Source organism: Puma concolor, chromosome A3 (genome assembly GCF_028749965.1).
Source record: "Puma concolor isolate L17-30 chromosome A3, mPumCon1.1.hap2, whole genome shotgun sequence".
Classification (NCBI taxonomy): domain Eukaryota; kingdom Metazoa; phylum Chordata; class Mammalia; order Carnivora; family Felidae; genus Puma; species Puma concolor.
This window is the reverse complement of record NC_141669.1, coordinates 37,883,207-37,909,201: the sequence shown is the minus strand read 5'-3', so window position 1 is coordinate 37,909,201 and position 25,995 is coordinate 37,883,207. Positions and strand designations below refer to the sequence as shown.

Below are 25,995 nucleotides of genomic sequence, written 5' to 3'. Positions count from 1 at the left end.
GGCCCCGTGCTCACAGCTCGGGCAGAGCCTGGGGCCTACTTCATATTCTGTGTCTCCCCTCTCTCTGCCCCTCCCCGCTCACGCTCTTGTCTCTCTCTCAAAAATAAACAAACACTGAAAAACAAAAAACATAAAAGAAGTTAATATGTCAGTGCTTGAAGGGCTCCTTAGAGTTAATTTAATTCCATACTTTCATTTTACAGATTAAGCAAATTGAAACTCAGAGACAGGTAGTAACTTGTTCAAAGCCACACTTTCTTGGAAGCTAATTTTTTTTTCCAGGTATAGCGTGTAGGTATTGGTTATAGGAGAAAACTTACTTTAGAAAGTATTCACATTAATTTAGTCTAGGGAAAGCAGCACATTCTAGGGGAGTCTAGGAAGATGGAGATAGACAGGTTATAATTACTCAGAAATTCCAAGCTTGTTTCCAAAGCTGCTATTCCATGCAACAGGGAGTGGTTCAATGAATGTTAACAAATGTGGGTGGGGTGAAGGAGTGAGTTCAGGGTTAAGTAAAATTTGAAAACAGTGGATTGAACAAAGTAAAACAGGATTTTTTATATCTAACTTGCAAGGAGCCTTTAATACATTAAAAAAAATTTTTTTAACATTTATTTATTTTTGAGACAGAGAGACAGAGCATGAATGGGGGAGGGGCAGAGAGAGAGGGAGACACAGAATCCAAAGCAGGCTCCAGGCTCTGAGCTGTCAGCACAGAGCCTGACGCGGGGTTAGAACTCATGGACCATGAGATCATGACCTGAGCCGAAGTCGGACGCTCAACCGACTGAGCCACCCAGGTGCCCCAAGGAGCCTTTAATACATTAATGTTAACTGAGAACATTAGTGGTAGAGTGGTATGTGTTGGGTTTCACTAATTTACCTGGGCCTGAACTTCTTTTTTTTTTAGCTCATACTTATTAACATCTCCCTTAATAGTGTACTAACGAATACATATTAAGAAATCTGTGCCCATTATCTTTAAACCCAGACATCAGAAAACCAAGCATTTTCAAATTACAATACATTGCTATCACTTTGTTCCCACTCAAGGTTGCAGCTTTTGATAATCTACCCTTGCTCTGTATAATTCAATCAATCTTACTGGAACAGTGACAGAATACAGAAATTGGGCCACTTTAATCCAGAGTTGCCAAAAGGCTGAAAATGTACATGTTCAGAGTTCAATTCAACACATATTTATTCAATATCTACCAAACACAAGGTACACAAATTCATCTTTCCAACCATTTGTATCTCTTTTTCCTCTCTTTCAATGCTTTCAGTTTTACTAAGTTAATTTATCACTACAGTGTCTCCCTTCTTATCAGCCCTGCTACATATTAAGCTATTAGCATTTTAGTTCCATTTGCATCTGGGGAAAATGACTCCTAGGAAAGGAAAATACAGCAGAGAACTAATCGACCATACATTTTTGTTTTCTGACATACCAATTTTATTTTAAGGTGCTTTCAAACACATCCATTTTATTTCAAGGTGACCTAAATTTGCATCTCTATACTTGTATCATGACTATTAAAACAATTCTTTAATTATTTTTTTAAGAATCTGTTTATACTCATTTGATCTTAGCCAGAGAATTTTCATTTACTAGGAAAGTAGCATTACAATCACAGTGATTTCTCTGCAGCCAAATAGATTAAAACTAGTACCTCTTGAAAGTCATCCATTCCTGAAAAAATATTAGGCCCTTTATTGGTTCTTCCCCCACGGTCTTTGCGTTTGATTTTCTTCGGCAAACCACGTCCACGACCAACATTAAAACTTTTAACCCTCTGTTCAATACCTAAAAGAGTTAAAATGTACTTCAAATATTACAGAAAAACAACGCAACTGTCAATCTATTAGCTTATAAGGAACAGCATATTTTAAATAGTATATAATATACAGTGCATTCTTTTTCTTTCTCTCTAGATTCAATGAAAAATATTAATTAAGTTTTTCCATTTTACTTTCTGGGTATTGCTTTTCATTTTTTTCTTTTTAAGGGATGTTAATGATAATAAGAAAGCAAGGCACAAGAATACACATGACTAGAGAAGTTAAATCTAGTTTTGTTCTTTTTAATTTTCCTTAGAATAAGAAAACAGTTTTTCAGAGAATTAAACATTATATTCATCCCTAAGGAAGACATTATAGATATTAGCGATTAACTTGACCAAATTGAGTTTCTAGTGATAATTTTGAATAGATATCACATATATTTCCAAGTAAAATTTATACTTGTCTTACTTTTTAAAAACTTGGTATTAAAAGTATCTAAAATTACCAAAATTAAATATTAGGATAGAATACAGAGTATTTCTCATTTTACCAAAGTCCCAAAGAACTAATATATTTTCTTACGTATTACGTGATCTTAAACCTACAAAACAGCAAATAAATATATGAAAAAATGTTTTTACCAAAAAGAGTCAAAGAAATTAAAAATTTTAAATAACATCAATTTTCACCTTTTCAAAGAATAGGGTTGGTAGGGATTTGGAGAAATTGGCATTTTCACACACTGGCATGCTGTTAAAAAATTGGTCTATCAACTTTTTGTAAATCAACCTTGGTATGTGGATTAAAATTCTTCAAATGCGTGGCTATATCTTTTGACTCAATTCTGCATTTCAGAATTTATTCTTAAAAAGTATTTGTGAAGATGTTCTCTGAGACATGTATAAATATGCATGGTTAATCACAGAATTAAAAAAAAAAAAAAACCTGGGTGCAACTTAAATGTTAAGTAGCACTTAAATCTCAAGTGGTTACTGTTACACAAACCTAAGACTCTGTTAAACAAGTTATCGTATATCTATTTAATTGAATAGAATGCAGACATTAAAAGCTACTTGTTAGCGGAAGAATGAGATATACTTCATAGTTAAGGGAAAAAACAAGTTAAACAGCATGCATAATTTTTTGTTAAAAATAACTGTCAGAAAGATTCTGGAAGAATGTACACCAAATATACTAATAGTCACTGTTTTTGGATGTAGGGATTCAAATTGCTTTTGTTTTATCTTTGATCTTTGTTGGGTTATTGTTTCCACACACAGAAAAGGTTTTCTGCATTTGGCCATGTATTACTTTCATATTTCAGGGGGAGGAAATGAATGTCAAAAATAAAAGAATACTCAATTCTTTAACAGAGCAAACAGGAAGAACTTGAAAGGGAAAACCCCAGGTGGGAATGGATGAGCGAAACCTCTCTATGTTCCCTTATTCCCCAAGTGGAATGATTCCTGACACCACTATGTCTAGACTTCAGGAACAAACTTACTAATTACAATAGCATATGCACAGGCAAATTCTTTTCCTTTTTAGGTCAGCAAAGCCTGGATACATATTTTTCAAAGGAATTTTGCTAGGAAATCAAGAAAAAATAAAGTCATAAAAATTACCACATTTACTCTTAACTCATTCCTTTTTTCAACAATAATTAAAGTATAGTAACATAGGGTTTGGGTGCTCACTGCTTGACTTCAGCCTCATCTTACTCCAGTTTTCATGAAGCAGATATTGAGTGGACAGTTCTTAAGGTTGATCTGACCCTTATGTGACCCACAGTTTCTATGGCAACTTGCCATGCTCTCTCCAGGCACCATGTGCCTCAATACAGCAGATGAATTGATGATCACTCCAGAAATTTCTTTAGTTTATGTTCTTATTTCCAATCTTGAAGAATATCCATAATCCTAAGTATTAGTACATTTGCACAGCAAAGATGATCACCATCTTTTAAAGTCTAATAAGGGGCGCCTGGATGGCGCAGTCGGTTAAGCGGCTGACTTCAGCTCAGGTCACGATCTCGCGGTCCGTGAGTTCGAGCCCCGCGTCGGGCTTTGTGCTGACAGCTCAGAGCCTGGAGCCCGTTTCGGATTCTGTGTCTCCCTCTCTCTGACCCTCCCCCATTCATGCTCTGTCTCTCTCTGCCTCAAAAATAAATAAATGTTAAAAAATAAATAAATAAATAAAGTCTAAAAGAAGAATAGCTTCTTAGAATTCTCTCCTTACAGGTCTAAAATATAAAGCAATGCATAGAGTAACAGAAACAACTGAAAAAGGTAGGCTATTTTTTCAGTAAACTGGTATTATACAAGGAAAGGGAAAAAAAGTAATGGGAAAATTGTTTTACATTTTTATATACTTTTAAAATATTAGGGTATCTTTCTAACTCAAATATTAAAATACTATGCAGATTAAAATATTTGTAGATGTTTGTCCTCAAAATCTAAAATTAAAGAAAAAAGAATTCGGGAACCACAGGAATAAGCCGATCTTGAGAAGGGACTAAGAAATTTAAGTTTTTACTCCATTGCTACCTGCTGTAATAAGGTTCCCATATTAAAACACAGCCCGACAATTTCACACTTACCTTGCTGAACTTTCATTCTTTGTTTTTTCCCTGGTTCTTTAGAAAATGATCCTAAAGCAGTCGTTGAGGTTTCTTTAGCTTGTCTGTATTGTTTCAGCTGACTGGCAAAATCTTCCTCTGTTTCCTGACTGTAGGTACCAAAGTTGTCATCACTGTAGGTACTGTACTCATCATATTCTTTACTTCTAAATTTTTTGTTATGTTGACTCTTCTTTGATGTCATGTAGCTTCCTGATAAATGTCCATGCTAAGTGAAAATAGACAATAGTTATCAGGATTTTTCAGCTATATAAATGAATTGATAGTAACACAGGACATCTTTTTTCCCCCCAGAAATCTGGAGAAAAAAAGGGGAAAGACAATTATAGTTCTGACTCTTGGCTAGTACTTGTCTATGACAGTATTTAAAACTAAGTTCAAAAAGCCAAGTGCTACTCTGGTATTATCAAACATTATAATTAATGTTCACAGATCCTTGCTAATGAGTGTGTTTTGTTCCCTTTTTGTTTTCCATGTCCGGTGTCTCCGTATTTGTACACAAAAGTATACTTAAAAATCCACACCATTATACATGAATTCCTTCTCTAAAAAGTTGAAAACATCTTTTGGAAAATATATGGGTACCTGGGTGGCTCAATAGGTTGGGTGTCTGACTCTCGATTTTCGGTCAGGTCATCATCTCACGGTTCGTGGGATAGAGTCCTGTGTCAGGCTCTGCACTGGCAGTGTGTGGAGCCTGCTTGGGATTCTATCTCTCCCTCTCTCTCTCTGCCCCTCCCCTGCTCACATGTGTCCTCCTCTCTCTTTCAGAATAAATGAACTCAAAAAAAAAAAAAGAAAATAAGGAAAATATAGTAAAATAGCTTGAGGTGGGAGAAAATATATATTCTCCTAACACTGTCCCAAATGACAAGTTTAAGCATCTTATACTTAACAAAAAAACTGTATGTGTGGAAATTTTAGAAAAAGAATATTCTTATTTCTGAGGTCTAACAAGGATTTCTCTAAAACTTAAAAACATCTAGTGAATAAACTGCTGTTGGAAACTATTTACTATACTATACATGATTAATTTTATTAGTAATTTATTTTAATAAAAGCATATGAAAAATAAGAATACATTTTAGTCCTATAGTTTTATTTAATGGTAGTATTCAATTCTACCTCTATTCACTAAAATACTTTTTATTAGTTCTATCGTATCTTCTGTCAATCTTTTAAAAGAAAGGAAGAAAAGATGCACGTAATTGCAATTTGAGGATCTAGCAAAAACCGAGGCCATGATTCATCTCCAGCTTAGCACATTTAAAATATAATGCAAAAATACTGCCTACCCTGGCAGATTACCAACATGAGAATATGTGTTTTTAATAAAACGTAGAGAAATATTAAGATCTCTTCAGTAATTATAAAATAGAAAAAAAATAGTTAACTAAAAATATCAAATCAATTAGCTCATCAATTTTAAATTTTGAAGACATTGTATTAGATTTCTGATTTGTTTTAAGTAGTATTTTTAAAATTTATAAAAAATTTATAAACTGGTCTCATTTAGCACTTCAGAAATTCAGAAGGGGATTAAGAATTGCAGCCAAGGGGCGCCTGGGTGGCTCGGTCGGTTAAGCGTCCGACTTTGGCTCAGGTCATGATCTCACGGTCCGTGAGTTCGAGCCCCGCGTCGGGCTCTGTGCTGACAGCTCAGAGCCTGAAGCCTGTTTCAGATTCTGTGTCTCCCTCTCTCTCTGCCCCTCCCCTGTTCATGCTCTGTCTCTCTCTGTCTCAAAAATAAATAAATGTTAAAAAAAAAAATTAAAGGGGCGCCTGTGTGGCGCAGTCGGTTAAGCGTCCGACTTCAGCCAGGTCACGATCTCGCGGTCCGTGAGTTCGAGCCCCGCGTCAGGCTCTGGGCTGATGGCTCAGAGCCTGGAGCCTGTTTCCGATTCTGTGTCTCCCTCTCTCTCTGCCCCTCCCCCGTTCATGCTCTGTCTCTCTCTGTCCCCAAAAATAAATAAACGTTGAAAAAAAAAAATTAAAAAAGAAAAGAATTGCAGCCAAAGGGCAGGGTTTCTCAAATTTTTTATAAAAGTACTATGAAAATAATTGTTTAGATTAAGTTGAAGATTAATTTTTAGTTGAGCAGTGCTTATTTTTCCTTTTATTAAAAAATGTGATTCTATGACATACCAGACCAAATGGATTTCATAGATATATTCAGAACATTTTATCCTGAAACAGAATATACATTCTTTTTAAATGCACACAGAGCACTCTCCAGAATAGATCACATATAAGCCACAAAACAAATCTCAACAAATTAAAAAAGATCAATGTGTCTTTTCTGACCACAAGACAATAAAACTAGAAATCAATCACAAGAAAACCTCTGGAAAGATCACAAATACCTAGAGGTTAAATAACATGCTACTAAACAATGAACAGGTTAACCAAGAAATCAAAGAAATAATAATAAAAAAAAAACATAGAGACAATTGAAAATGAAAACACAATAGTCCAAAATCTTTGGGAGGCAGCAAAAGTGGTTCTAAGAGGGAAGTTTACAGCAATACAGGCTTACCTCAAGAAACAAGAAAAATCTCAGTAACCTAACCTTATGCCTCAAGAAGTTAGAAAAGGAAGAACAAATAAAATCTAAAACCAGCAGAAAGAAGGAAATAATAAAGATAAGGGAATAAGTGATATAGAAACTAAAAAACAACATATCAATGAAACCAGGGGCTGGTTCTTTGAAAAGCTAACAAAATTGATTAAATCTCTGGTCACTCATTTAAAAAAAAAAAAAAAGAGTACTCTCATAAACAAAATCAGAAACAGAAGAGGAGAAATAACAACCAACACCACAGAAACACAAACGACTGTAAGAGAATATTGTGAAAAATACATCAACAAACTAGACAACCTAGAAGAAATGGATTAATTCCTGGAAACATAGAACCTAACAAAACAATCAGGAGGAAACAGAAAATTGGGACAGATTATTAGCAATGAAATTGATTCAGTAATCAAAAAACTCCCAATAAACAAAAGTCCAGGGCCCAGATGGATTCACAGGTGAATTCTACCAAACGTTCAAGGAAGAGTTAACACAACAGCCAAAGTATGGAAAGAGCCCAAATGTCCATCGATGGATGAATGGCTAAAGAAGATGTGGTATATATATACAATGGAGTATTACTCGGCAGTCAGAAAAAATGAAATCTTGCCATTTGCAACTATGTGGATGGAACTAGAGGGTATTATTGCTAAGCGAAATTAGTCAGGCAGAGAAAGACAATTATCATATGACTTCACTCATATGAGGACTTTAAGACACAGAACAGGGGCCCCTGGGTGGCTCAGTCGACTGGGCCTCCGACTTCGGCTCAAGTCATGATCTTGTGGTTTATGGGTTTGAGCCGCACATCGGGCTCTCGGCTGACAGCTCAGAGCCTGGAGCCTGCTTCAGTTTCTGTGTCTCCCTCTCTCTCTGCCCCTCCCCCCTCACGCTCTGTCTCTGTCTCCTTCAAAAATAAATAAACATAAAAAAAAATTCAAGACACAGAACAGATGAACACAAGGGAAGGGAAGCAAAAATAATGTAAAAACAGGGAGGGGAACAAAACATAAGAGACTCTTAAATATGGAGAACAAACAGAGGGTTACTGTTTGTGGAAGGGGGGATGGGCTAAATGGGTAAGGGGCATTAAGGAATCTACTCCTGAAATCATTGTTGCACTATATGCTAACTAACTTGGATATAAATTAAAAAACTAAAATTAAAATTAAAAAAAATAAAATAAATTAGAGTAATACCTACTCCTCTCAAACATCTCCAAAAAACAAAAGAGGAAAGAAAACTTCCAAATTCATTGTATGAGGCCAGCATTACCCTGCTTCTAAAACCAGATAAAGACACAACCAAAAGAGAACCACAGGTATCTCTGATAAACACAGATGCAAAAATCCTCAATAAAATCTTAGCAAACTGAATTCAACAATATGTTAAAAAAATCATTCATCACATTCAAGAGGGATTTATTCTTAGGATGCAAGGGTAGTTCAATATTCATAAATCAATCAACATGATACATCACATCAGTAAGAGAAAGGAAAAAAATGATCATTTCAATAGATGCAGGAAAAGCATTTGACATAAATACAATATCCATTCACGAAAAAATTCCTCAACAAAGCAGGTTTACAAGGAACATACCTTAACATAATAAAGTACTTATATGAAAACCCAACAGCGAACATATTCAATGGGGAAAAACAGAGCTTTTCTGCTAAGGTCAGGAACGAGACAAGGATATCCACTCTCATCTCTTTTATTCAACATAGCACTGGAAGTCCTAGCCACAGCAATCAGACAAGAGAAAGGAATAAAAGGTATCTAAATTCGTAGGGAAGGAGTAAAACATTCACTATTTGCATATGACACAGTACTATATAGAAAACCCTAAAGACCACTAAAAAACTACTAGAACTGATAAGTGAATTCAGTAAGGTCATGGATACAAAATCAATGTACAAAAAGCATTGCATTTCTATACACTAATGAAGCAGCAGAAAGAGAAATTAAGAAAACAATCCCATTTATAGTTGCACCAAAAATAATAAAATATCTAGGAATAAACTTAACCAAAGGGGTGAAAGATCTGTACTCTGAAAACTATAAAACACTGATAAAAGAAACTGAAGATGACACAAGCAAATGGAAAGACATTCCATGCTCATGGACTGGAAGAACAAATATTGTTAAAATGTCTATATTACCCAAGGCAACCTACACATTTAATACAATCCCTATCAAAATACCAACAGCATTTTTTACAGAACTAGAACAATCCTAAAATCTGTATGGAACCACAAAGAACTCAAATAGGCCAAAGAAATCTTGAAAAAGAAAAACAAAACTGGAGGGGTGCCTGGGTGGCTCAGTCAGTTGAGTGAGCAACTCTTTGGCTCTGGTCATGATCCCAGGGTCGTGGGATCAAGCCCAGTGTCAGGCTCCGCACTGAGGATGGAGCCTGTTTGAAATTCTCTCCCTCCTCTTCTGTCCCTCTCCCACTGTTTCTCTCTCTCTCTCTGAAAAATAATTTTAAAAAAAGAAAAACAAAACTGGAGGGATCACAATTCTAGACTTCAGCTTATATTACTAAGAAAGCTGTAGTAATCAAAACAGTATGGAACCAGCACAAAGGTAGACACATAGATCAATAAACAAAACAGAAAGCCCAAAAAATAAGCCCACAATTATATGATCCATTAATCTTCGACAAAGGAGGCAAGAATATTCAATAGGAAAAAGTCTCTTCAACAAATGGTGTTGGGAAAACCGGAGAGCTACATGCCAAAGAATGAAATTGGACCACTTTCTTACACCATACACAAAAACAAACTCAAAATGGATTAAAGACCTAAATGTGAAACCTAAAACCATAAAAATCCTAGAAGAGAGCATAGGCAGTAATTTCTCTGACATTAGCCATAACATCTTTCTAGATCTGTCTCCTGAGGCAAGGGAAACAAAAGCAAAAATAAACTACTGGGACTACAGCAAAATACAAAGTTTCTACACAGCAAACAACCAACAAAACTGTTGAGTATTTCTTTTTTTTTTTTTTAATTTTTTTAAATGTTTGTTTATTTTTGAGAGAGACAGAGACACAGAGCATAAGCGGGGGATGGGCAGAGACAGAGGGACACAGAAGCTAAAGCAGGCTCCAGGCTTTGAGCTGTCAGCACAGAGCCTGACGTGGGGCTCAAACTCACAAACTGTGAGATCAAGACCTGAGCTGAAGTTCAACGCTTAACCAACTGAGCTACCCAGGCGCCCCAACTGTTGAATATTTCCAAAAAATAAATCTAACTGCAAATGATGAAATTTAGGTATCACATCAGTGTTTGATATATTAAATGGATTTAAAACCTTTGTCATTAGGCACAAAAATAATTCTAGCTATTAAAATATTCTGAGAAATGGCAGCTCCATTTACTCCAAAATCAATGGACACACTGAATATACAGATATATTGACCTAACTAGATAAAATTATTAACTAGAGTATAATCCTTTTTAAATTTTAAAAGATATTATAATAAACATAATTTATTCAATAGTTATTGAGCAACCTCAACTATAAAGAAGGCAACAGAATAATGAAAGGCAATAGAAAGAACTCTAACACAGTATTTTTTTTCTAAGCTTATAAGAAATTAGGAACACCAAATTAGGAAAAAGAATATAGCTCTGTCTACAGAGCTCTGTCTACAGAGCTGTATTCTTTTTCCTAATTTGGTGTTCCTAATTTCTTGTAACAGACCAGCAGAAACCAGAACTCAGAAAGTCTAGGGTTTTTCAGATAGGTGCACAATGATCTGAATACTCCCCAGTGTTCCTGAGAGCATCGTGATTTTTCTAGCATAAAATACGATTTATACTGAAGACTTTGTTCAGATAACACAACATGCCTAAGAAAAATATAAAGTATATCCTATTGTTTAAATTTTTTTCTATTTAAAACACTTCAAATAATTTTTGCACTTAAAGAGATAGATGTCACAAAATTTGTATGTGAAAGCTCTAACCCCCAATACCTCAGAATATGAGTGTATTTGAAGACAGGGCATTGAAAGAGGTGATGAAGTTAAAATGAAGTTGCTAGGGTGGCCCTGATCCAATCTTACTGGTGTCCTTAGAAGAGGAAATTTGGACACACAGAGACAACAGGGGTGTACATGCACAGCAGAATGACCATGCATGGCAGCAAGAAGGTGGCCATCAATAAGCAAGGAAGAGAGGCTAAACTGATCTATCTCTTATGGTCCTCAGAGAAAACCAACCCTGCTGACACCTTGCTCTGGCACTTCTAGCCTCGAGATTACTAGAAAATAAACTTCTGTTATTTAAACCACTAGTCTGGGATATTTTGTTATGACAGTGGTGGCAAACAAATATATGCTGCATGATTTTCAAAGACTTGAAATTTGTGGCATAGGCCTACAAGAGGTTCACTTTAGACCCAAAGACATCTGCAGATTGAAAGTAAGGGGATAGAGAACCATCTATCATGCTAATGGACTTCAAAAGAAAGCTGGAGTAGCCGTACTTCTATCAGATACCTAGACTTTATTTATTTATTTATTTAAAAAAAATTTTTTTTAATGTTTATTTATTTTTGAGAGAGAGAGACAGAGCACAAGCAGGGGAGGGGCAGAGAGAGAGAGGGAGACACAGAATCTGGAACAGGCTCCAGGACCCGAGCTGTCAGCACAGAGCCCGATGCAGGGCTTGAACCCACAAATCACAAGATCATGACCTGAGCCAAAGTCCGACGCTTAACCAACTGAGCTACCCAGGCACCATAACAACCTAGACTTTAAAACAAAAACTGTAATAAGAAATGAAGAAGGGCACTATATTGTAATTAAGGGGTTTATTCACCAAGAAAATCTAACAATTGTAAATACTTATGCCCCCAACTCGAACAACCCAATATACTAATCAATTAGTCACAAACATAAAGAAACACACTGATAATAATACCATTATGGTAGAGGACTTTAACACCCCACTTACAACAATGGACAGATCATCTAAGCAGAAAATCAACATGGAAACTATAGCTTTGAATGATACACTGGACCAGGTAGACTTAACAGATACATTCAGAACATTTCATCCTAAAGCAGCAGAACACACATTCTTCTTGAGTGCACATGGAACATTCTCCAACAGATCACATACTGGGTCACAAATCAGCCCTCAACAAGTACAAAAAGATTAATACTGTGCCATGCATATTTTCAGACTACAACACTATGAAACTTGAAATCAACCACAAGAAAAAATTTGGAAATACCACAAATACTTGGAAACTAAAGAACATCCTACTAAAGAATGAGTGGGTTAACCAAGAAATTAAAGAGGAAATTAAAGAGTACATAGAAGTCAATGAAAATGAATACATGATAGTCCAAAACCTCTGGGATGCAGCAAAGGAGGTCATAAGAAGGAAGTATATAGCAATCCAGGCCTTCCTAAAGAAGGATGAAATGTCTCGAATACACAACGTACCCTTACACCTAAAGGAGGTGGAAAAATAATAGGAAATAAAGCCCCAAACCAGCAAAAGAAGGGAAATAATAAAGGTTAGAGCAGAAAACAATGATATTGAAATTTAAAAAAAAAAAAAACAGTAGAACAGATAAATGAAATTAGGAGCTGGTTCTCTGAAAGAATTAACAAAAATTGATAAACCCCTAGCCAGATATATCTAAAAGAAAAAGGAAAGGACCCAAATACATAAAATCAAGAATGAAAAAGGAGAGATCAAAACCAACACTGCAGAAATACAAATAAAAATAAGAGAATATTATAACCAATTATATACCAATGAATTGGGCAATCTGGAAGAAATGGACAAATTTCTAGAAACATATAAACTATGAAAACTGAAACAGGAAGAAACAGAAAACTTAAACAGACTCATAACCAGTAAAGAAATTGAATTGGTAATCAACATTCTCCCAAGAAACAAGAGTTCAAGGCCATGGCTTTCCAGGGAAATTCTACCAAACATCTGAGAGTTAATATCTATTCTTTTGCAGTTGTTCCAAAAAAAAGAAACGGAAGGAAAACTTGCAAACTCATTCTATGGAATCTATTTGATTCCAAAACCAGACAAAGACCCCACTAAAAAGAAGAACTACAGACCAATTTCCCTGATGAACATGTATGTAAAAATTCTCAACAAGATACTAGCAAACCTAATCCAACAATACACTAAAAGAATTATTTACCACAATTAAGTGGGATTTATTCCTGGGATGCAGGGCTGGTTCAATATCTGCAAATCAATGTGATAAATCACATTAATAAAAGAAAGAATAAGAACCACATGATCCTCTCAGTAGATGCAGAAAAAGCATTTGACAAAATACAGCATCCTTTCTTGATAAAAACCCTCAAGAAAGTAGGGACAGAGGGAACACACCTCTAGATCATAAAGGCCATATCCAAAAGACCCACAGCTAATATCATCCTCAATGGGGAAAAACAGAGCTTTCCTCCTTAAGTCAGGAACACGACAGGGATGTCCACTCTCACCACTGTTATACAAGATAGTGTTGTCCTAGCCTCAGCAATCAGACAACAAAAAGAAATGAAAGACATCCAAATTGGCAAGTAAGAAATCAAACTTTCACTCTTTGACACAACATGATACTGTATGTGGAAAACCTAAAAGACTCCACCAAAAACTGCTAGAACTGATACGTGAATTCAGCAAAGTCGCAGGATATAAAGTCAGCGTACAGAAATTGGTTGCATTTCTATACACAAAGAATGAATCAGCAGAAAGAGAAATCAAGGAATCTATCCCATTTACAATTGCACCAAAACCCATAAAATACCTAGGAATAAACCTAACTGAAGAGGTAAAAGATCTGTTTATGGAAAACTATAAAAAGCTTATGAAAGAAATTGAAGACAGAAAAATAGAAAAACATGGATTATGCTCATGGATTAGAAGAACAAATACTGTTACAATGTCAATACTACCCAAACCAATCTACATATTCAGTACAATCCCTATCAAAATAACACCAACATTCTTCACAGAGCTAGAACAAACAATTCTAAAACTTGTATGGAACCAGAAAAGACCCTGAACAGCCAAAGTAATGTTGAAAAAGAAAACCAAAGCTGGAGGCATCCCATTCTGAACTTTAAGCTATATTACAAAGTTGTAATCATCAAAACAGTATGGTACTGGCACAAAAACAGACACATAGATCAATAGAACAGAACAGACAATCCAGAAGTGGACCTATTAATGTATGGCCAACTAATCTTTGACAAAGCAGGAGAGAATATCCAATGAAAAACAGGCTCTTCAGCAAATGGTGCTGGGAAAACTGGACAGCGACATGCAGAAGAATGAACCTGGACCGCTTTCTTACACTATACACAAAAATAAACTCAAAATGGATGAAAGACCTAAATGTAGACAGGAAACCATCAAAACCCTAGAAGACAAAATAGGCAGCGACCTCTTTGATCTTGGCCACAGAAATTTCTTACTTGACATGTCTCTGGAGGCAAGGTAAACAAAAGCAAAAATGAACTATTGGGACCTCATCAAGATGAAAAATCTGCAGAGTGAAGGAAACAACCAACAAAACTAAAAGGCAACTGATGGAATGGGAGAAGATATTTGCAAATGACATATACAATAAAGGCTTAGTATCCAAAATCTATGAAGAACTTATCAAACTCAAAACCCAAAAAACAAATAATCCAGGGAAGAAATGGACAAAAGACTTGAACAGACACTTTTCAAAAGAAGACATCCAGATGGCTAATAGACACATAAAAAGATGCTCAACATCACTCACCATCAAGGAAATACAAATCAAAACGATAATGAAATACCACCTCATACCTGTCAGAATGGCTAAAATGAACAACTCAGGAAACAACAGATGTTGGCAAGGATGTGGAGAAAGAGGATCTCTTTTGCACTGCTGGTGGGAATGTAAACTGGTGCAGCCACTCTGGAGAACAGTATGGAGGTTAGTCAAAAAATTTTAAATAGGGCTTCCTACGACCCTATTGCACTACAACAATTGCACTACTAGGTATTTATCCAAAGGATACAAAAATGCTGATTCCAAAGGGCACATGCACCCCAATGTTTATAGCAGTGCTATTGACAATCGCCAAATTATGGAAAGAGCCCAAATATCCATTGAATGATAAATGGATAAAGAAGATGTGGTATATACATACAATGGAATATTACTCAGCCATCAAAAAGAATGAAATCTTGCTATTTGCAACAATGCGGATGGAACTAGAGCGTATTATGCTACGCAAAATAAGTCAGAGAAAGATAAATATATGATTTCATTCATATAAGGAATTTAAAAAACAAAACAGATGAACATAGGGGAAGGGAAGAAAAAATAAAAACAGAGAAGGAGGCAAACCATAAGGGACTCTTAAATACAGAGAACTGATGGTTGCTGGAGGGGTGTTGGGTGGGGGGATAGGCTAAATGACTGATGGACATCAAGGAGGGCATTTGTGGGGCGCCTGGGTGGCGCAGTCGGTTAAGCGTCCGACTTCAGCTCAGGTCACGATCTCACGGTCCAGGAGTTTGAGCCCCGTGTCGGGCTCTGGGCTGATGGCTCAGAGCCTGGAGCCTGTTTCCGATTCTGTGTCTCCCTCTCTCTCTGCCCCTCCCCCATTCATGCTCTGTCTCTCTCTGTCTCAAAAATAAATAAACGTTAAAAAAAAAAAATTAAAAAAAAAAAAAAAAAAAGGAGGGCATTTGTTGGGATGACTACTGTGTGTTACGTGTAAGTAATAAGCCACTAAATTCTACTCCTGAAACCATTACTACACTATATGTTAGTTAACTAGCTTGGATTTAAATATAATTAGAAAATAAAATAAAATAATATCTGCAGCATGTATATACATGTCTCTTTTTCCATACTGAAAATATAAAATATTTTTTCAAAATATCAGAAATCAAAGAGTAAAACTGAAAATTGCATTTCTCTCCTTAAAGGCAATACCTCAAAACCACAATAAGAATGCCACTTCAAGGAAGAGCAAATATTGTTAAAATGTCGATACTACCCAAAGCCATCTACATATTCAATGCAATCGCTATCAAAATAACACCAGCATTCTTCACAGAGCTAGAACAAATAATCCTAAAATTTGTATGGAACCAGAAAAGACCCTGAAGAGCCAAAGCAATCTTGAAAAAGAAAACCAAAGCAGGAGGCATCACAATCCCAAACTTGAAACTAATACTACAAAGCTGTAATCATCAAGACAGTATGGTACAGGCACAAGAACAGACACTGAGATCAATGGAACAGAATGGAGAACCCAGAAATGGACCCACAAACATATGGTCAACTAATCTTTGACAAAGCAGGAAAGAATATCCAATGGAATAAAGACAGTCTCTTCAGCAAGTGGTGCTGGGAAAACTGGACAGCAACATGCAGAAGAATGAACCTGAACAACTTTCTTACACTATACGCAAAAATAAACTCAAAATGGATGAAAGACCTAAATGTAAGACAGGAAGCCGTCAAAATCCTCTAAGAGAACACAGGCAAAAACCTCTTTGATCTTGCCTGCAGCAACTTCTTACTCAACACGTCTCTGGAGGCAAGGGAAACAAAAGCAAAAATGAACTACTGGGACCTCATCAAAATAAAAACTTCCACACAGAGAAGGAAACAATCAGCAAAACTAAAAGGCAACTAAAGGAATGGGAGAAGATATTTGCAAATGACATATCAGATAAAGGGTTAGTATCCAGGTTCTGTAAAGAACTTATCAAACTCAACACCCAAAAAACAAAGAATCCAGTGAAGAAATGGGCAAAAGACATGAATAGACACTTCTCCAAAGAAGACATCCAGATGGCCAACTGACACATGAAAAAATGCTCAACATCACTCATCATCAGGGAAATGCAAATCAAAACCACAATGAGATACCACCTCACACCTGTCAGAATGGCTAACATTAACAACTCAGGCAACAACAGATGTTGGCGAGGATGCGGACAAAGAGGATCTCTTTTGCATTGTTGGTGGGACTGCAAGCTGGTGCAGCCACTCTGGAAAACAGTATGGAGGGTCCTCAAGAAATTAAAAATAGAACTACCCTACAACCCAGCAATTGTATAAATTGGATAAAGCAATTGGATAAATACTAGGTTATTTATCCACGGGATACAGGTGTGCTGTTTCAAAGGGACATATGCACCCCAATGTTTATAGCAGCACTATCAACAATATTCAAAGTATGGAAAGAGCCCAAATGTCCATCGATGGATGAATGGATAAAGAAAATGTGGTGTGTGTATATATATATAATGGAGTTTTACTCAGCAATGAAAAAGAATGAAATCTTGCCATTTGCAACTACATGGATGGAACTGGAGGGCATTATGCTAAGTGAAATTAGTCAGAGAAAGACAAATATCATATGACTTCACTCATATGAGGACTTTAAGAGACAAAACAGATGAACATAAGGGAAGGGAAACAAAAAGAACATAAAAACAGGGAGGGGGACAAAACAGAAGAGACTTACTGGAGGGGCTGTGGGAGGGGCGATGGGCTGGGTAAGGGGCACTAAGGAATCTACTCCTGAAATCATTGTTGCACTATATGCTAATTTGGATGTAAATTAAAAAAAAAAAAAGAAGAAGAAGTAAAAAGTAACTACCAACAACAACAAAAAGAATGCCACTTCATACGTGTTAAGATGGCTATTATAAAACAAACAACAAAAAAAAAAAAAAAAGAAGAGGAGAAGAAAACCTAAAGCAAAACAAAATAAAACAGAAAACCCAGAAAATAATGAGTTTGGCAAGGATGTGGAGAAACTGGAAAATCCCACGCATTGTGGTGGAAATGCTAAACAGTGCAGCCATTCTGGGAAACAGTTTGGTGGTTCCTCAGCAAATTAAACATAGAATTACTATATGATCTAGTAATCCCACTCTTAGGTATACAGTCCAACAGTCAACAGTCAAAAGGTGGGAGAAATTCATGTGTCCATCAACAGAGGAACAAACAAGATATGGTAGGTATATCCATACAATCGTATATTATCCAGCCTTAAAAAATGAAATTCTGATACATGCTAGATGAACTTTTAAAAAATTATGATGGGGTGCCTGGGTGGCTCAGTCGGTTGGGCGTCTGACTTTGGCTTAGGCCATGTTCTCACAATTCGAGGTTTGAACCCCACATCGGGCTCTGTACTGACAGCTCAGAGCCTGGAGCTTGCTTCTGATTCTGTGTCTCCCTCTCTCTGGCCCTCCCCCACTCCTGCTCTGTCTCACTCTCTCAAAAATAAAGAAACATTAAAAAAAAATTTTTTTAATTATGATAAATGAAGTAAGTTGGACACAAAAAGACATATACAGTATGACTGCACCTATATGCCTACAGAGTAGGCAAATTCATAAAGACAGAAAGTAGAGGAAAGGGGGAAGTGAGATGTTCTCATTTAATGGGTACACAGCTTCTGTTTGGGATGATGAAAAAGTTCTGGAAATGGATAGTGGAGATGGTTGTACAACATTGTGAATATACTTAATGCTACTGATTGTATACTGAAAAATGGTTAAAATGGTAAATTTTATGTTATGTATATTTAACCACATTTTTAAAAAGGCAATACCTGAGAAAATGGAATGTCATAATCCCTGTAGAAACCAGCTCTTTTTTTGTGGGAACTTTCTGTATGTTCAACATCTGAATCGAGGCTGTAGTCTGAACTATCATCACTAGACGGAGAATTATGCTAAAAGGGAAAACACAATTATGTTACATTTGCAAAAGGAAGAACATTTAACTAGTAACTAGATAGACTTGTTTCAGCCAGAAGTGCCAACCAATAGACAGTATTAGCCTAGTAGGTTCTGAAGTATTCACTGAAAAATCCTTGCTCTACTACAGGCCACCACCACCCCAACTTCTCTAAAATTTTCTGAGGAAAAGTATATCTTCCCCTCTTCTTAGGGACTTAAGAGCAACATTATCATCATCATCCCTGTGATCCAAGGACCTGTGCTCCACTATGCTTAAAGTGATCTTAATCTCTAAAGAATAAAACTAGATCCTCAAAGAGGAACACAGAACATGAGTAGAGTATGAATTGATTTATTTTTACCTAAAATGGCTTTAGAATTCTTACTCTTTTGTGTAAGTACCCTAAAACTAAAAGATACCAAAACATTCCAAACTATAAATATGAAATAAATCCAACCCCAAAAATTGAACAAAAGTGAAATGGAAACCAGAAGGAACTGATAATGATGAGCAGATATCAAGAGTCAGCTTTTTAAAATATGTGTGCATTTCTTTAAAAAAAAGTCACCAAATCTCGATGTAGTCAAAGTAATTATCTTCTCAGGTTAAGCATTCTTTTCAAAGAATTCTTAAAAGTTCTTATCAGTGAAGATACTCAGTAAAAATTGGGTGAACTAAATTGAACTCGGATGCTTTTACAATAGAAGGATCTGGGGGCGCCTGGGTGGCGCAGTCGGTTAAGCGTCCGACTTCAGCCAGGTCACGATCTCGCGGTCCGTGAGTTCGAGCCCCGCGTCAGGCCCTGGGCTGATGGCTCGGAGCCTGGAGCCTGTTTCCAATTCTGTGTCTCCCTCTCTCTCTGCCCCTCCCCCGTTCATGCTCTGTCTCTCTCTGTCCCAAAAATAAATAAAAAACGTTGAAAAAAAATTTTTTTTAAAAAAAACAATAGAAGGATCTGTTTTCCTCTACGCCATTTTTTTTTTTTTAATGTTTGTTTTTGAGAGATCGAGACAGAGCACGAGCAGGGGAGGAGCAGAAAGAGACCAAGACACATAATCCGAAGCAGGCTCCAGGCTCTCAGCTGTCAGCACAGAACCCCATGCAGGGCTTGAACTCACAAGCCATGAGATCATGACCTGAGCCAAAGTCGGACATTAGACCAACTGAGCCACCCAGGTGCCCTCCTTTACCCTTTAATTCTTAAAGGTTCTTTTAAGAAAGACAAACTTTTCCTCCACTTTGTTCTTAAATGTTTTCAGGTTTTGTTTTGTGGTAGTGCTATTTCTGTTTTTGCTGATTTGATAGGTGATACGAAGCAATCTTTTCATGATTATGCTATGAAATCCTTCAAACTTAACTATCTACTATTTGTTAATTAGGGCTTGAAATAATTATTGCCCATTTAAAATTTTTTTTAATGTTTATTTATTTTTGAGACAGAACATGAGCAGGGAAGGGGCAGAGAGAGAGGGAGACACAGAATGGGAAGCAGGCTCCAAGCTCCGAGCTGTCAGCACAGAGCCCGACGCGGGGCTTGAACTCACAAACCATGAGATCATGACCTGAGCCGAAGTTGGACGCTTAACCGACTGAGCCACCCAGGTGCCCCAATTATTGTCCATTTAAAAGCCAAGTTTGCTAAGTCACTAGCAGAAGTCAGCTCCAGTTCCAAGGAAAACCTTTCAGTTGAAGATCACAGAAGGGATAAAACTTGATTAAGAAGAAACTCAGGGGCACCTGGCTGGCTCAGTTGGTAGAGCATGTGACTCTCAATCTCAGGGTTGTGAGTTCAAGCTCCACGTTGAATATAGAAAATACTTAAAAATAAAATCTTAAAAAAAAAAACAAAAACAGAAACAGCTCAGACGAAGACAGTGCTTCAGGAAAAACCACCAGGGAAAAGAAGGTTCTGCTTAAGGGAGAAGTTTCTTCAGGCTACTCCAAAAAAGTGAGGCTAAAAAACATATTGACTTTAAGAAGACTATTATCAAAAAATATATACATGTGGCTCATATATAGTAATAAGTAATTATTACCTGAAATTAACAACTTGACTACATTAAAAATAGGTAGTAAGTAGAATATATCAGAAAAGATGGTGTATCACTTCTGAGATTATGTCATAAAAAAGACTACAATTTTCATCTTGGATGCTTTCTCTTGTTCTCTCTCACTCTTGGGTCACCTGCCTTGGGGGAAGCCAGCTGACATCAATGAGGACACTGAGGCAGCCTGTAGAGAAGTCCACATGGTGAGGAACTGATGAGGCCCGCCAAGAGCCAAGTGAGTGACCACGGAACAGGATCCTACCTCTGTCGAGCCAGCCATGAGATGACTGAAACCTCATGAGAAAAGGTGAGCCAGAATCACCTGGTTTAACTGCATCCAGTTTCCTGACTGACAAAAACTGGGAGATAAATCTCTGTTCTTTTAAACTTCTAAGTTTGGGGTAATATGCTGTTCAGCAATAGTTAACTAATAAGATACTGGTGTCTGGAAATGCTGTGCTTCCATAACAAGTATCTAAAAGGCAGGAGGGATTTTGCAACCAGACAGTGGATGGATATTGGAACGACTTTAAGGAGAGCCTTAGTGAAAGTCTAAATTGCCTTGAATGAGTGGTGCCTGGCTGGCTCAGTTGGAGTAGGCAACTCTTGACCTCTGTGTCATGAGTTTGAGCCCCACGTAGGGGATAGAGATTACAAAATAATAATAATGATAATAATAACAATACATAAACTGCCTTGAATGATTGTTAGCAAAATTTTGGACTTTGAGGTAACTTAAAGGAAAGTGAGAGATAGCTTATTAAAACTGGAAAAAGGGACATTCTTGTTATACAGTGGCAGAAAGTTGAACAACACAGCTGCATTCAATAACATGCAAAGTAGAAAATGTTATCTAATGAACTAAGTGATCTAGTTATGATTTTTGAGCACAATGTTGAGGGGTTCCTGGGTAGTTCAGTTGGGTAAGAGTCCAACTCTTTTTGGGTCAGGTCATGATCTCACAGCTTGTGAGATGGAGCTCTGCGCTGGCAGTGCAGAGCCTGCTTGGGATTCTGTCCCTTCTTTCTCTCCCTCTCTCTGCCCCCTAACTCGTCCTTGCTTTTTCTCACAAAATAAACTTTTTTTAAAAAGTTTATTTTTTGAAATAAAACGATTTTAAAGCAAAATATTGAAAGTAACTATCTGTCAAAGAAAATAGATAAATGAAAGGCTGTTAAAAAGGAGATGAAACTTGTTAGTTTTGAAAGTTCTTAGCTTCAACAGAGTGAGTTTTAGTTTTGCTTTTCCCTTCTTTTCTTTTTTCTTAGGAAGGCTCTATGCACAATGTGAGGCTTGAACTCAGATTCTGAGATCAAGAGTTGCATGCTCCACCGACTGAGCCAGCCAGGCAATCCCCCCTTTTTTCTTTTTTTTAAAAAAAATTTTTTTTTCAACGTTTATTTATTTTTGGGACAGAGAGAGACAGAGCATGAACGGGGAGGGGCAGAGAGAGAGGGAGACACAGAATCGGAAACAGGCTCCAGGCTCTGAGCCATCAGCCCAGAGCCCGATGCGGGGCTCGAACTCACGGACCGCGAGATCGTGACCTGGCTGAAGTCGGACGCTTAACAGACTGCGCCACCCAGGCGCCCCTCCCCCCTTTTTTCTAGATTAGTCTGGCTGAAGATTTTGTTGATCTTTTTTTTCGTAACTACTGACTTTTCATTCTAATTCATTAAGTTCTGCTTGTAACTTTATCAAAAGTCCTTCTTTTTGTTTCTTTTGTTTTGACTTGCCACTTTTCTAGCCTTTAATACTGTAATACTATAATTTTCTCCTGATAACTGCTTTAGACATATTCCACTAGTACTTACATATCAAGAGTTCTCATTATTTTCATGAAATTCTGCAGTTTTAATCTGTTTTCCCTCTATTCCACAAGCTATTTATAGTAGGTATTTGAATTATAAAGTAAAAAGGCATTTGTTTTGACTTTATTAGTAATGTCTAGTTTTATTGTATTGTGGTTTGATGTTGCTCTTTGTAACATTTCCACTCTATCAAAGTAATTGGAGCTTATAAGGCATACTATGTGGCCATATAATGAGAGGATGATGTGTTCTCAGGATTCAGAGCTTAAAACTTACTTATAATCTCTCTTTAACATCCTTACCACCTTTTCATCCACTTGATTGATCTAAGAAAGGCATATTGGTGTATCTCCTGTTATTACTATATTCCTATTTCTTCTTGTAGCTCCCATAGTTCCTGCTTTTCAGAAGTTGCTTTTTGGGGGGATATAAATATTAATAACTTATATTTCATTATGAGTTGTAAACTTTAACATCATAAAATGTTCTTCTTTGTTTCTTTCAATTCTTTTTGACCTAAATGTGACTATCTCAGATATCAACATTATGACTTCTGCCTTCTCTTTCTTTGCATTTGCCTCGCATGTCTTTACCCATTTTTAAAATCTTTTTCTTGTACACAGAGTTGGATTTTGCATTGTTGGGGTATTTAGAAAAGTTTATATTTTTGTCTCAATTATTTTTTTCATACAGCCTTTTTCCAATAACCTTACTTCCTGTCCCTTCTTTGCATACTGTTTCTTTTTTTTTTTTTTTAAGTTTATTTATTTATTGAGAGAGAGCGAGCACACATGCAGGGGAGGGGCAGAGAGAAGGACAGACAGAATCCCAAGCAGACTCTGTGCCATCAGACCAGAACTCAGGAACTGTGAGATCATGACCTAAGCCGAGATCAAGAGCTGGATGCTTAACCAACTGTGCCACCCAGGTGCACATACTGTTTCTTTACCAACAGGACCAATACTGAAGTTTGGCAGTAACCTCTTCTCCTTTCTTTTATTCCCAGGATAATAATTTGAAGCAACATCCTTTTACTCTCCGTTAATAACTATAAGTCAATCAGTAACCTTATTCTTCTTGCCATATACTCTTCTGCTTTTCCTGGTATTTTTTTATAGTTGTAATGTACAGATACATAATATACTGCTCTTATGTCCATCATTTAGTCTTAATTTTATAAGGAGATATATGCATGTATATAGATCCCTCTCTTTCAACTAGTCATCTAAACTTGCTCTCTAGTAGAGTCTGTAGGAAGGCTCATGATAACAATACTTCCTAAGTTCTACCATATATAGTTTTTCTGAGGACTATATATCCAAAGGTCAGTATTTAGCTGGATATAAAATTCTTGAAACCAATTCTTATTTAAATATGGCATTCCATCATCTTTTGGCATAAAATACTGATATCAAAAATTTCTATATAAATCTGATTTTCTTAGGGGCACCTGGGTGGCTCAGTCAGTTGAGCATCTGACTCTTGATTTCAGCTCAGGTCATGATCCCAGGGTCGTGGTATCAAGTCCCACGTTGGGCTCCTCGCTGAGCATGGAGCCTGCTTAAGATTCATTCTCTCTCTCTCTCTCTCTCTCTCTCTCTCTCTCTCTCTCTCTCTCTCAACACTTTGAGCTTTCTCTCTCTAAAATAAGTAATTTTTTTTAATCTGATTTTCTTTTCCTAATAAGGGACTTGGTCTTTTTTGCCTAGATGACCAAAGGATGTGTCCTCCAAATTGTATTTATGCTGTTTGATCATAGCTTTATATTGCTTTCTTAATTTTTTTATCATTTTGTAAATTAGGTTAAATATTTTATATGTTTTGTGGGAATTCTTTCTCTTTTGGAAGAATATTCTGTCCATTATTCACCCTTTTTTTTAAATAGTAACTTATATGGAATGTGATCATGGCTTTATCTTGTTCTCTAGGGTTATTTGTTCTGTTGTTTGCATGAAGTATTAATAAATAGGGCTATGTATCCCCTGAGATATGCCTCCCCTGCTTCTTTCCCTCATTTTTTAAAATCTATTTCTTTCCTTGCCTGGTCCTAATATACTTGTCCTCTTAATTTAGATTCTACTGCTAGCAGTTATGTTCTCAGTATAGGATTCTGTCCGAGAGAGGGATTTGGTTGATCAGTAATAGGAGTTCATCAGGCCCAGACCATTCAAGCATCACTGAAATTCATGTGATCACCTTACACTCACATGTGAATTGGAACTAGTAAAGCCCCCTCTCACTTTCTGCTGCTGTTCTCAGTTTGGCCTATGGACTTTTCATGTTGAGTGGCAAGGGGATCCCTCCATTTGAGATAAGATGGCAATTAGTTTCCTAGAGGTCGCATTACCTTCCCTCTGCTTCAGTATGCAGAGTTGCTGATTTAATATACTGGTCTTGTTGCTGTCTGTAGTTTGGCCTTAACCATTTGTATTTTTAAGGTTTGTAGGGTAACTTGTTTCTTTCATTTTTTTAAATGTTTATTTATTTATTTTGAGAGAGAAAGAGAGAGAGCAAGATCGCACTTGCGAGCAGGGGAGGGGCAGAGAGAGAGACAGAGACAGAGACAGAGAGAGAGACAGAGAGAATCCCAATCAGGCTCCACACTACCAGCACAGAGCCCAGTGCAGGGCTTGATCTCACAAGCCATGATAATGACCTGAGCCAAAATCAAGAGTTGGATGTTTAACCGACTGAGCCACCCAGGTGCCCCAGATTTTGCTATCGTTATTGCTCTGTTTTATGGGGGGAATTTCAAAAGCTACCCCACTACAGCTGCCAACTTTTCCCTGAGTTCTCATCAGCATAGATATCCTTTCCTTCCTGTCCCAAACTACCTTATTTTCTATCCAGCACCCTACTCTTTTTTCTTGATCATATTTTCATTTGTTTATTGCCTTCTCCTTCCACTTTTAATGTAATCTGTTAGAGACTGTTTCACTCATTACTGTAACTCTAACACAGAGCACAGAGATTTCCATAGCAAGCACACAATAATACATATGAATGAATAAATAAATAAATGGATGGCAATGCCAATGCTGCTAATTTAGATCTGTAGAGAATAAAACTTTCTTAACCTTTTATCATCAATTAAAAAGATTTATTTTAACTTGCATTAAAAGTTACCTTGGTTAATTTTTAAATCTTTGAGATAATTCATATAATCTTTGTGTTTAGAAAATGTATTACTCACATAAATAAAAGTATCTAATCAATAAGTTTTATAATAAAATAAGCAATGATTGGGGCACCTGGGTGGCTCAGTCGGTTAAGCATCCGACTTTGGCTCAGGTCATGATCTCATGGTTGGTGGGTTCAAGCCCCACGTCAGGCTCTGTGCTGACAGCTCAGAGCCTGGAGCCTGCTTCAAATTCTGTGTCTCCCTCTCT

General features: G+C 36.7%; 1 protein-coding gene across 2 annotated transcripts in view; it reads right to left on the bottom strand.

Moving 5' to 3' along the window:
- Nucleotides 1-25,995, bottom strand: part of ZC3H6 (zinc finger CCCH-type containing 6) — a 70,225-nt gene that overhangs the window by 18,580 nt on the left and 25,650 nt on the right. For both annotated transcript variants that reach the window (XM_086700578.1, XM_086700579.1), the window contains exons 3-5: nucleotides 18,617-18,739; nucleotides 4,388-4,634; nucleotides 1,677-1,810 (exon numbers count right to left, since the gene is read on the bottom strand). In XM_086700578.1, coding sequence (XP_086556704.1) covers nucleotides 1,677-1,810; nucleotides 4,388-4,634; nucleotides 18,617-18,739 — 504 coding nt within the window. The remainder of the gene's footprint in view (nucleotides 1-1,676; nucleotides 1,811-4,387; nucleotides 4,635-18,616; nucleotides 18,740-25,995) is intronic.